Raw genomic sequence first — 13,897 nt, 5'->3', positions numbered from 1 at the left:
AAAAAAATGATGGTACAACATGACAAAATTTCATGTCGGCTGGGGCGTCGCCCAGTTAAACAAGGCCCCCGTTGTTTTCAGCAGGGAACCAGGGCGAACAGCGAAAAGTCAGCTACTGGAACAAATCTGAAAACACACCCCAACTCAACATCACCAGAGTTAAAGATCGGTACTATCAACATAAGAAGCCTGAATGGCAAAGAAATGGAGCTAGCTGAGGAATTAGATAAGTACCGGATCAACATAATAGGGGTGACTGAAACAAAAAAGACAAAAACTGGTGAGATCTTTCTGAGCAATAAATACAAAATGTTATATTCAGGCAATGACAATCAAGAAAAAGAAGGAGTAGCCATAACATTCAACAGAAAATACGAGGCTAATCTTCTTGAATGGCAGTCAGTCTCAAGTAGAGTAATGTGGGCAAATATGAGAATGGGGAACTGGACAATGAGGCTTATTTGTGCCAGTGGTCCCACAGAAGGTTCTGCTAAGGTAGAAGTGGAGGAATTTTTTGAGGTTTTAGAAAAAGCAACTGACACAATGAAAAAGGAAAAGTTGGTCCTTGTTGGGGATCTAAATCCCTCTGTACACTCTGGTGTCCTGCACCGGAGTGTACAGAGGATTTGAAATTGGAAGTAATCACTATTTAGTCTTGAGCAGGATAAAATTGAATTTATATTGAAAAAAATAACATGTAAGAAAGTTTTAAAGCGAATAAATGTTGAGCAGCTCACAGATGTGAACTGTAGACTAAAATACAAAAAAATTATTGAAGAAAAAATGAAAGAGTTTGAAAACGGGAATCAAACCCTGGAGATTCAATGGCAAGCCTTGAAGAAAGCCCTGATTGATTCAGCTAGAGAGGCATGTGGTGAAGTTGTCTGCAAGGACAGAAAAATTAGAACTCCATGGTGGACACAGGAAGTTAAAGAGGCAGTGAAGGAAAAGAAGAAAGCATATCAAAAGTTCCTGGCAAATAAATCAGCTTGTGCTCTTAGAGAATACAGAGACAAATGTAAGAAAGCTAAACACTGTGTAAAACTAGCTAAACAAAAGTCATAGGAGGACTTTGGCAAGAATATAGAAAATAAATATCAAGAAGGTGGCAAAATATTCTGGAGGTTGTTGAAGAAGCTTAAGAATGGAGGAAACAGTGCTGTAAAAGGAGTTAGTGATGATAAAGGTGACATGAAAGTGGGAGAAAAAGATATCCTTGAAGTATGGAGTAATTGCTTTGAAAAACTGCTAAATGAAACAAGCAGTGATGACAGCACAGTGGTAAAAAACACTGACCAGGCATGCAGTCAGGAATACATATCCATACTTGAAGTAGAAAAAGCCATCAAAGGCTTGAAATGTGGAAAGGCAGGAGGATTAGATGATATTCGACCAGAAATGCTGAAGTATGGTGGTATAAGAGTCTTACAGTGGCTGCACTGCATAGTTCAGAAAGCCTGGACAGAGGGACGAATTCCCAATGATTGGAGTAGAGCTCTCATAGTACTCATATATAAAAAGGGAAATAAAACCGAATGTTAGAATTACAGAAGTATTTCCCTACTGAGTGTTCCTGGCAAGATCTAAGCAAGTAGACTCGAGAAACGGTTGAGAAGAATTGTGGAAGAAAAGCTTGGTGAAGAACAAGCTGGATTCACGCCAAATAGAGGCTGTCAGGATCAGATCTTCATTTTACGACAAATAGTTGTGGAAGCATAGGAATATAACAAAGATCTGTATTTAAGTTTTGTCGATCTGGAAAAGGCATATGACAAGGTGCCATGAGAGAAGCTATTCAATACGCTACAGTTATATAGTGTCAACGGGGCATTATATCAAGCATTACTTAGTCTTTATTTGAGTTGTATGTCAGCAGTTAGAATTGAAGGAAGTACAGGAAGATGGTTTAATGTTAAATCTATTGTGAGACAAGGTTGTACATTATCCCCTCTGTTATTCATTATTTATATGGATCATATTATGAAGGAAAGTGGTATTAAACATGATATCAAAATTGGAGATGTTAATGTCAGCTCTTTGCTTTATGCGGATGATATTATACTTCTAAATAAATCCGCTACAAGTCTGGAAGATTCTCTGACTAAATTGAATAACTGTTGTGATAGATATGGTATGAAGGTTAGCATTAAAAAGACAAAGACAATGAAAATATGCAGAATCATTGAAAATGTCAACTGTGTTGTGAATGGAGAACCTGTGGAACAAGTAAAACATTTCAGCTACTTAGGCACGATTTTTAGTGAAGATGGTAAATTAAATATAGAAATAGACAACAGAATCAGCAAAGCTCGTATGGTAGGAAGGCAACTGAATAAATTCATATGGAATAAGAGAGAAATTAGTCAGAACACTAAATTAGCTGTATACAAGACAGTGTTCAAACCAGTTTTAACTTATGGATCTGAGAGTTGGGTCAGAAGTAAAACACTTGACCAAAGACTAGAGACCACAGATATGAGAGTCCTGAGAAAGATTATAGGCATGAACAGATGGCATCAATGGCAATATCCTTTTAAAAATGAGGATATTACGAAAGAACTTGACATTGTCAGTATCTAGGAATGCGTTAGCAGAGCTGATCTCAGGTGGTATGGTCACTTAAACAGAATGGGCGAAGAAAGATTAGCAAAACACGTGTTCTCTGCCAGGTTGCTAGCAAAACGACCCAGAAAAGACCAAGATGTAGGTGGATTGATACGGTACAAAGTGCCTTAGATGATAGAAATATAAGATCTGATAATGTTGGAGTCTTGACAAGTAACAGACTGATTTGGAGAAAAATTGTAGATAGGAAGTTAGTAATGATGTAATTTTTTTCATGTAGTACTATCATATCCTGTACACCCCTTGAGGGTACATGGCAGGAATTTGATGATGATTAATTGATCTTCATTTAGCTGATCAAAAATCAATCCTCCACTTATATTTGATAATTGAAAGGTTACTGTGTGCATGCACGTGTGCACTCATCTGCACTCAAATTTCTCATTTAGATTGAAAACTTTTGTTCACTGTAGATTTTTCTGCTTTGTCTCTGTTTAATCCTTGGCTCATCCAATCGATACTTAAGTTAGACTTGGATGAACTGACATTTACTTTGCATTTTTTGTATGATAGTGTTAAATTTTGTTTTAAATTATTTCTTCAGTGACTTGTGATTTATAGAAATAATATTTTCTTCTCAGCTATTATTTTTGCAGAATTTCAGAATTATAATTTTCTTGCAGTAAAAATGGTGTGTATTCCTTGCATATTGGCTCCAGTTCTACTCTTTGTGTGGTATCATTTTATTCAGCCAGTAGTATCAAAAATTTGGAATCCATGGGGTAGTAAAAAAACTGCAGTGGAAATGTCTACATCTTGTCCTCTTAATTCTGATTGTGATTCTAAGAAACATCTATCTGATGGAGAAAACAAACAAGCAAGTATCATATTTAAATATATATATGTTTTTAATATATACGTCCAGGAAAAAATATACCAAAATGTGAGAACACTGTGCACAGTACATTAGTTGTTTTGTATATTTAAAATAATTACCTGTATAGTATAATAGTAACTTCCATAATGATTGATGATAAATCTATATAGATGAGCAGGAACGGCTCATGTGTAGGCACTGTGGAACTGCAACACCCCCAATTTTTCTTGATATATAAATATATTTATTAATTTATTTATGTTTGCTTGTAATATTTAATTTTATCATCAACAATCTTATACAATTCTCTTATTTTGTATAAAAAAAATAATAAAATCCATCTTGTAGCACTTAGGAGGGCGAAGGACGCTAGCCGCACTGTGTTTACCACAGTGTCATATTGCTACGCGCACAAGCATATGCACATCATAGTGAGATGTGAGCTATTAGCATAATGCGGTACTGTCTGTAGGGCAGTTCCGCTGTTGTTTATATGCAGTTTGCACCAGTAGTAAAGTGCGTTCATAGTGCTTATCGTGTTTACTCCATCTCTTTAAATATTTGGACATTACAATTAAAGGATTTAATTGTAATGTCCAAAAATTATAAATCCATTCCTTTAATTAATTAAAGTAATTTTGAATTATACCAAACTGTATAATTTTATCAATAATAAACAATATTTTTTCATATTTAATTTTTTTTAAAAATTCTACGATAATTTTGATATTTTATCCAAACACGTATACGCTATACTTACAGTGTGTATGTATATTTCGAAAGTTGCAGCACCTCCACAATTTCAAGCCATGAGCCACCACTGGGGATAAGGATCATTATAGGTTCAGTTCTAGTCAGTTTAGAAGCATTTATTTTTCTTGGTTTGTTTTGTTTTGTGTGTGTTGCTGCACAAAAAAAAAAAAAAAAAAAGCTTTTTTCCTTTCTTCCCAAACTGAAGTGTATGTAGCTGGACATAAGAGTCAGAGCTAGATAACTGGAAGGAGACCTTCACCTGAAATACGAAGAACTAGCAGGGCTTCTTATCAAATGTCTAATCCACACCTTCATATGTTACTCTCCCACGCTAGTTGATGTCTATACCCTCTGTCCAAAAAGAAGCCAAACTTTTGATAGAAAATAAAACACAGGCCAATTATAATTATTCAAATTTATTTCAATCAATATACTCTCTGTCAGCTTTGATACATCATTTGGCATAGTCAATTAATTCGTTAAATGAGTTTTTTATATCGGTTTTTGGGATACCATTGAGGGTCATGGTTACTGCTGCTTGAATGTTTTCAGTGGTGTCGTGTTGCTTTCCTTTCATCGGCAAATGAAGGCGGGGGAAGGGAAAGAAGTCACAGGGTGCTAAATCAGGTGAACATGGTGAGTGATCCAACACACAAACTTGGTTTTTGCTCAAAAACTGTCTCACAATGTTTGAATGATGAGATGGTGCATTATCGTGCAAAAGTGACCAGCTGCCTGCATCACGATATTCATGCTGTTTGTGACAAATTCTCGCTGTCAATCGCTTCAAAAGTTTGAGATAAAACTCACTATTGACCGTTTGGCCAGGCTGAACAAATTCTTTGTGGATAATGCCCTTGGAATCAGAAACAAATCAACATTGTCTTTACTTTTGACTTCTCCAAGCGACTTTTTTTTTTCAGATGCCCCTCTTCTGGTGGTCTCCACTCAGCACTCTGGTGCTTTGTTTCTGGCTCATACTCAGAACACCACATTTCGTCACCAGTAACGATCGTTTCAAGGACATCTTAGTCCTTATGAGCAGTTTTAATGAGTTCAATTCGATACATTTTTTGGTTGTCTGTCAGCTTGTGGGGAACAAATCGCAAATTCAATTTACAAATGCCCAAACTCTCAGTCAAGATGATGTGCACAGTTGATTTTTGAATCCCCAATTCATCTTAAATTAATCTCATGGACGATTTCGGGTTTTCTTTGATGAAATCATGCACTTTTTGGATGTTAACTTCGCTCAGTCCAGTGTTTGGATGGCCCAGATTTTCATCGTCCTCAAGCGAATTTGAAATTGCTTAAACCACTCGTGAACTTGAGTACAGGATAGAAAGCATTCATCACCATATGCTTTTTGAAGCATTTGATGTGTTTCAGTAAAACTTACCAAGTTAAACACAAAAGTCACTCGCATCTCTCCATTTGAAACTCATTTTCCAACCGTTCGTCAAAACACACTGTCACTCTTGGCACTATAACTCGGCTTCTAATGAAACAAATGTCATAAACAGTTGACACAACACTAATGAAGGTTGCCACTTTCAACAACAAAAAGATACAACAGATGCCGCCACTAGTTTCTTCTATTTTCGAAAAGTTCGGTTTCTTTTTGGACAGAGGGTGTACTGATGTCTACAGGATACTGAATGAATGAGGATGGACTTTCAGCTTAGGACAGCCAATCAAATTGCATTTCTTATTGGCTTAAACCAGAAACAGACATCATGGTGCAACACAATAAAATGCTATTCTATCTTTGGCATTGCCCAGTTTTCATTTTTCATGAAAACTAGTTGAAAGTGAACAGTAAAAAAATCAGCTAGAATAAGATTAAAATTCTGCCAAATTGAAGATAGGCACCAAGAGGTATCAATGGAAAAGAAGTTCAACTGGCAGAGGAACTACAAAAATACCACACTAACATAATTTCTATTATTGAACCAAAGAAGACTGAAACAGGTGAGATTCTGCTTAATAATAAATATGAGATGTTATGTTTCGATAATAGTCAACTGGGAAAAGAAGAAATAGTATGTTATTCAGTGCTGAACACAAAGATAAACTACTTAATTGTGCAAGCAGTTTCAAATAGAGTGGTGTGGACGAATTCCAAAATAAGAAATTAGATGAAACTTATTTGAGCTTATGGTCCCACAGATGGTCTTTATATAGTAGAAATGAAGGAATATTTTGAGTTGCTAGAGAAGGCAGCTGATAAAGAAAATTGCAAAACAATCCTTGTTGGACTACTAGACAGAGCAGGAAATAATATGAAACATATAGAAAGATCAAAACTGATAATAACAGAATAATGGCAATCATTTGCTGGATTTCTTTTCGTGACATGGATTAGTCATCGCTAACATCTTAAAGATGTGTACAAATTCTCAGAAGACACAAGAAAGAAGGAAATGCATTACTATGTTTTTGATAATCATATCTTTGTACTTGGTTCAGGATACAAGAATGTATAGTGAAGTTTTGAGCAAGATAATAATGAATATCATAATTGAAAATAAAAATATTTTAGAGAGTTTTAAAAAGAATCAAATTTGAGCAACTTTCAATAGTGTGTAGAGTCAAATATACAGACAATAGTGGTGAAACAAATGAATTGGTTTGTTTCAAGAATAAACAAGAAAACAAGAATAAACCTTGGAGTTTTAAGTGATAAACTTTGAAGAAAACATTAATTCTGCCAAGAAGGCAGAATTGAGGATGGTGAGCTTCTTTACAAGGATTGAAAAATCCAAGCTTTGTGGTGGACTCAAGAAGTTAGTCAATCTTGAAAAAGAAGAAGAAAGCCTACTGAAAGTTCCTAACAAGCAAGTTTACAGATTTTCTGGAAAAATAAGAAAATTCATATGAAAGCTAAACTGTATGTAGAAATAGCTAAAAATCAGTCATGGGAAGACTTTCATAGGAATATAGAACATAATTGGCCCTCACGGTTAGCCTAGTGGCTGTGCACTTTGCAACCATGTGCCTGGGGAAGGAGTGTCCTAGGTTCAATTCCTATTGATGACGTAAGGAGCTGAAGGATCTTCCTCAGCCATAGCCAAGTTAGCCGGTCTTGGACGTGTACAGTCTGGTTTCTTCCCCAATTTATCCTGGGATTTTTGATCCCGCAAAACAGGCATAGTGGCCTGGGGAACTCAACACTACAGGATATAGGATACACTGGGGGCATTGGACCGACCATCTTATCCTGTGAACGGTTTGAGGTCCGTTGATTAATTAAACCCTCAACACCGCAAGGTAAAAGAGGGTAAAAAGAAGATGAGATATCATGAAGGGGTCAAAAAAAAGTTCTGGATACAGTTGAAAAAGCTTAGAAATATAGGAAAGAGTGCTGTGAAAGGAAACAAAGATGAGAAAGGTGATAACAAAATCAAATGATTGATATATTCTGGGTATCCAGAGTAATTATTGTAAATGATGGTTGAATGAAAGAATCATTGACAGCATGGTGGTAGAAAATATTCAAGGGGAATGCAATTGGGTGTATATATCAATACCTGAGGTAGAAAAATGCCATCAGACACCTGAAATGTTGAAAACTGCATAATTCACAAAGCATGCATGGTCTGAAAGTCAAATTTCAGATTATTGGAGTAGAACTTTCAGAATATTTTAGATATATTTAATAGCTTACTAAATTTAGTTAATTATGAGGAAGTCACACACATATGACTATAAAATATTTTAGACATCCTGGTTGGCTGAATGGTTAGTGTATGCAGTCTCTGGCCAAGAGGCTGTGGATTCACATCCTGCCAGGGTCATGGATGTTTGTGATTGTGCTAATAACTCCTTGTGGAAAGAGCATCTGTGACCCATTTACTTTTACTTTTGATATACACAGCTGAACACAAATTTTGATGTACTTTCATCAAACTATCCTAATATCAAATATTGCATCATTTCAAGAAATATTGAAAATATAAAAGATATTAAAAGAAAGTTATTAGTACAGTCATACCCCGACTTACACTACCGTGAATCCAGAGTTACGCAGTTTCTTATATGTACGTATTCCCGTTCCACTTCATGCCTCACCACTAGTCATATCTTTCCAGCGCCAGCTGCATTCGTCAGTGTCGCACATGCTGTGAACAAGCACTGACGTGTTTCGCACGGTCTCCATTCATACACGACTTTTATAGTCTACAAACCTTGCGATTGTTTAATGTTATGTTCTTGATAAAAATTTTATCACATAAAAAATAATAAAGTCATCCAATTCTTCTACAGCTAGCAAGAAAAGAAAAAACATTGACTTTGGAAGCAAATTCAACATCATTAAGGATTTTGAAGGCAGAATGAAAATTTGTGAGCTAGCAAAGAAGTTCAATTATTCAGGAATCCACAGTAAGAACAATCATAAAAGAAAGATTTACAAATTTTGGAGGACATACATTCTAACGAGGAATAAATTGTAGCAACAAAGCAAGGAATAAAAAAGTCATTAGCTTGCTATGAAGAAATTTTGCATGACAAGAAAAAGACATTATGCCATCAGACGAATCTATTAGATTTTATGAAACCATCGACATCGAAATAACTTTCTTTTTTGTATGTACGAAAAACTACAATCATGATTATATTTCTTAAAAAATATAGGTGTTTTTGTAAACCTTTGGTCCCAATTGTGTGTTTATATTTATAAATTACATGCAAAATTATACCCCGAGTTACGCGAATTCGACTTACGTGCTTTTTGTTGGTCCGACTTACAGCGTAACTTCGGAGTATGACTGTATTTATAAGAATTGGAATCTTCTATTTCTTAGTGAAGTAAGCTGGAAATACTTAATCATATGCAAGTTTTTTTGTTGTTGTTGCTATAAATATTTATAATAGAGATGCAGCAAACCATGATTTGGCCAGAGCACTGAATATTCGGCTGAAGCATAGCAAATTTTATAAACAAATGTTTTCTTTATAAATAAATATGCTAATTAAAAACTGAAAAAATGTTTTAAAGCGTATTTATTTTTTATTCCAAACGTTTGTTTAAAAAATTTAATTCAGAATATTAAACTTTAATTCAACTTGCTTTAACCAAATTGTAGAATGAAGAAAGATTTGTATTTTTCATTACATAATAATCCTTCACCTAACCATGTAAACAGAGGCACTGACACTCAGCAGGCCCTCTGAAGTTGAAAAAAAAAGGGGGGGGGGTTTCCTGGGCCCTTAAAAATCATGGGCGTGAGGAATATTACCCCCTTCTTGTCAGAGCTACATGTAATCGCATCGTGCAAAAAATAAAAAGAACTATCCTTATTTCATAGATAAATATATATAGAAACTTGGAAAGTTTGGAAAAAAGACCAGAGAGCTTATCAGAATACAACCCGTGGCATCAGAGTTATCTTAACTTGCACCAATTAAAAGAAATTAGTGAAGGACCCATAATACAGCATTGGGCAGATGAGGGTAATGTTATCTGTGAGAGTCAACGTGGATTTGTGAAGGGGCAATCTTGTTATAGTAATGCTAGCCTTTTATAATAAAGTTACAAGAGCAGTAGATGAGGGAAAGGCATATACTGCCATTTTCTTGGATTTAGCGAAGGCATTTGACAGGTTGCCACATGATAAGCTAATATTTAAGTTGCAGCACATGGGTCTGGATGTCAGGTAGGTCAACTGGATTCATGATTGGCTGTCCGATAGGTATCGGAGTTGTGTATGGTGGAGCAGTTTCAAGGAGGAGAGGGTTACAAATGGGGTCCCAGGGCTCAGTACTGGGACCTATATTGTTTAACCTTTATATCAATGACATTGTCAGTGGATTGCAGCGGGATTTCAGTTGTTTGCGGATGATGTGAAGCTGGGAAAGGTTATTAGTAATAGTGAAGACGTGGTAGCCTGCAAAAGGATTTGAATAAACTAGACAGGTGGGCAAATGAATGGAGGTGTCGGTTTAATGCAGAAAAATGTAAGGTCTTGAGGTTTGGGACACATCGATGGGACACTTCATACTCTATTGGAGGAGTTGTACTAGAGGAAGTAGGGGAGACATGAGATCTGGGGTTGATGATTGATAGAAACCTGAAATTCAGAGTACATATTGCAAAGGTGATCAACGTAACACAGAGGATTGCTGCAATACTGAGAAGAAAGCTGACCTTCAGAGATAAAAGTTATCATTCTGTTGTATAAGACTGTGATCAGACCACACGTAGACTAATGTTCTCAGATTTGGTCCCCACGATTTGAAGGGGATAAACTAACTGTCAAAAGGTACAAAGGCAGATAACAAAGATGGTTTCAGGACTGTACAATGTTAATTATGAGGATCAGCTGAGGGAATGTGGAATACAGAGTTTGATGGATAGAAGAAGGAGAGGTAATATGATTAAGACTTTTAAACTGTTGAGAAGTGGTTACAGGGTTGACACTGGGGGGGGGGGTCTTTCGCTTGGTTGAACAGCTGGAAGGAGTGATGACAAGGGTGGTGACCTCCTGCAATCCTGGAAGTTATGAAAGGAAACTGTGAGCAAGAGGGTAAGGAGTGGTTTCTTTGCATGGAGGGTGGTTGAACTATGGAATGCATTGCCTGATAGAGTGGTGAGAGTGGTCAATGAGTTTAAGGAGTGGTATGATAGACATTGTGTCACCTCCCATGATGAGTCTTGAGAGACTTTGTGCTTCTTAGGAAGGACCTCCTGCAATGAGTCTTTTGACTCCATGGAGGCCTGAATAATAAGAATAAAATTGACCGTGCCCAGGTACCCATATATTTGCCTTTTATTAGTGCATTTTTTTAATATTTTTTTTTTATTACAGTTTTGCTGGCCTGAAAATTTCCTGTGTCAGAGAATTATATTTTTCATATGTATGTATAGACATATTAAAATTGAAATTTTTGTGTGCAAACGGCAATTAACCGTGGTTTTGGATTAACTGTGATTCTCTGTAGTGCATACAAGTTTCTGCAGAAAATGTTACCATTTATCTTTTGACCAATGTAACATCACTTGTTCAACCTATGGACCGAGGTTATGGGATCTTGAAACAATTTTATAGAAAAGTTCTCATGTTGCACTTTATTATGGAAGAGAAAAATCCTCTTTTATTTTGAAAGTGCTTAACAATTAAAGATGCTACTATAACATATCTACAGCCTGGACAGAAGTTAAATGTGCAAAAACTGAAATATCATTCAAAAAAAATATTGCCTGATAGATTTTTGATCACTGAAAATAATTTGGAAGTGGAGGACCTGAATACAGGATCAAGTGCTTCTCTCTATGAGGACAATGATGAGGTAAATTAAAGATACCAAGAATTATATGCTTGGTTTAATCCTTTATCTAAGTGTAAGCAAACAAAGTTTGCACCTGAAGTATTTTCAGGACTGGGGTAACTCGTGGTAAAGGTGGACTAACTTCACATCACTTGCCTTAGTATTCCATAATGCAAAGCACATCTCCTTGCAGACATATATAATGCTGTGCATTATGGGAAGAGTCACTATCCAGACCGGTTTCAACCTTTATTGAGGTCTCTTCAGTGGAAACCAGACCTAGAGGTGATACCAAGATTGAAGAAATGCAGAAGTCATATTTTCCTATACCAATTTCCAAAAGGTGTCGCACCTTATTATTAAATTACTCTGGATTAGAGAAACGTTGTTGGAGATTTTTTCACTTGGTCATACCATAAATTAAAAATACCAAGAAATTATATACTTTGTTTAATCATTTATCCAAGTGTAAGCAAACAGTGTGTGTCTGTGTGTGTGTAGAAACATTAAAATTGAAATTTTTGGGTGCACAGTAAAATGGCAATTATCCATGGGGTTGAATTAACCCAATGGATAATGGCAACATGAGTTACCCCAGTCCTGAAAATACTTCAGGCGCAAACTTTGTTTGCTTACACTTGGATAAAGGATTAAATCAAGTATTTAATTTATAGTATAACCAAGTGAAAAAAACTTCTAACAACGACAATGATGAGGAACTACAACCGAAAAAGAGGACACAGTTTGGAGTAAAGTGAATGACAAATAATATTAAACAGGAGCTACATGCAAAAAAAAAAAGAGGCTACGGAAGAGATATAAGGAGACAGGTGAAGAGAAGATGCATGAAGAATACAAGACACAGGCCAGGACAGTGACTAGTATGGTAAGGAAGGCAAAACTGGAATATGAGAAGAGATTGGCATTAAGATCAAAAAAAAAATCCTAGGGAAGTATTTTGCTATGTGGCCAGTAGTTAGAGAAATGACATAGTGAGATAAAAATGGGAATAGAATGACTGATGCAGAGGACATAGTGGAATTGTTCAATGAACACTTTGTAAAAAGTATTTTTAACTTGGGTATAGTTATGTTAATGATACCAAGCAATTTTAAACCTAGTTTTACTCCATTTTTTCCAAGTAAGCAAACAGACAAAATGTCAAGTTTGCACCTGCAATTTATGCAAGACTAGCTGATCCCACAGGTAGTGCAAGACCAAGGCAACTCGTGGTAGAGGTGGAGCAAGCTCTGATCACTAATCTTAATATTTACCCTTAATGCCAAAACACATCTCCAAGAAGGGGATGTATGATGTTTTGTATTAAAGGCACGGGGCCACTACCCAGACCGGTTTCGACTTGACATTTTGTCTGTTTGCTTACTTGGAAAAAATGGAGTAAAACCAGGTTTAAAATTGCTTGGTATCTTTAACAATGAACACTTTATTGGAGTATTTCATCCTGGAGGAGTCAGTTTGAATACTAGAGGGATAGAGCAGGTTCAAGGTTTAGAGGTGCAGGAGGAGAGAGTGTGTTCCACATACTGAGTACTCTGGATGTCAGTAAAGATGTGGGACTGGATGGTATTTCACCACGAGTTTTGAGAGAATGTGCTAAGTAACTGACAGTGCCCTTTACCTGGCTTTTCAATGAAAGTCTGGCTACGGGAAAAGTGCCCAGAAGGAAGGTAAGATAGTGCCATTGCATAAAGATGGTAGCAGACTAGAAGTGTCTAATTATAGGCCAGTTTGTGTGTCATCAGTAGTTAGTAAGATCTTGGAGAAAGTAGTGAGGGACCGTATACAGCATTGGGCAGATGAGGGTAATGTTATCAGTGAGAGTCAACATGGATTTGTGAAGGGGCGCTCTTGTTTTAGCAATATGCTAGCCTTTTTTTATGATAAAGTTACAAGAGCATTAGATGAGGGAAAGGCATATACTGCCATTTTCCTAGACTTAGCAAAGGCATTTGACAAGGCCATATGATAAGCTGATATTCAAGTTGCAGCACATGGGTGTAGATGTCAGATTGGTCAACTGGATTCGGGATTGGCTGTCCGATAGGTATCAGAGAGTTGTGTATGGTGGAACAATATCAAAGAGGCAGAAGGTTACAACTGGGGTTCCACAGGGCTCAGTACTGGGACCTGTATTGTTTAACCTTTATATAAATGACATTGTCCGTGGATTGCAAGGGGATATTCGGTTGTTCACGGATGATATGAAGCTGGGAAGGGTTATTAGTAATAGTGCAGATGTGGTAGTCCTGCAAGAGGATTTGAATAAGCTAGATAAAAATGGGCAAATGAATGGGGGTGTCAGTTTAATGCAAAAAAAGTAAGGTCCTGAAGTTTGGGATGCTGCATACTCTATGGGAGGAGTTAAACTGGAGGAAGTAGGAGAGATAAGAGATCTGGACTTGATGATTGATA

At 36.4% G+C, this 13,897-nt stretch overlaps 1 protein-coding gene across 1 annotated transcript in view; it reads left to right on the top strand.

Annotated features, from left to right (window-relative positions):
• LOC150098131 (UPF0729 protein AGAP000931) overlaps positions 1-13,897 on the top strand; it is a 64,158-nt gene that overhangs the window by 33,305 nt on the left and 16,956 nt on the right. Inside the window, exon 2 of the mRNA XM_090406470.1 lies at positions 3,249-3,442. Within this exon, the coding sequence (XP_090262596.1) occupies positions 3,254-3,442 (189 nt within the window). The 5' untranslated portion in view covers positions 3,249-3,253. The remainder of the gene's footprint in view (positions 1-3,248; positions 3,443-13,897) is intronic.

The sequence above is a fragment of the Typopeltis vanoorti genome, chromosome 16, assembly GCF_054136105.1.
Source record: "Typopeltis vanoorti isolate ZY-2024b chromosome 16, IOZ_Tvanoo_1.0, whole genome shotgun sequence".
Classification (NCBI taxonomy): Eukaryota; Metazoa; Arthropoda; class Arachnida; order Uropygi; family Thelyphonidae; genus Typopeltis; species Typopeltis vanoorti.
This window is presented reverse-complemented; position numbering and strand designations above follow the sequence as displayed.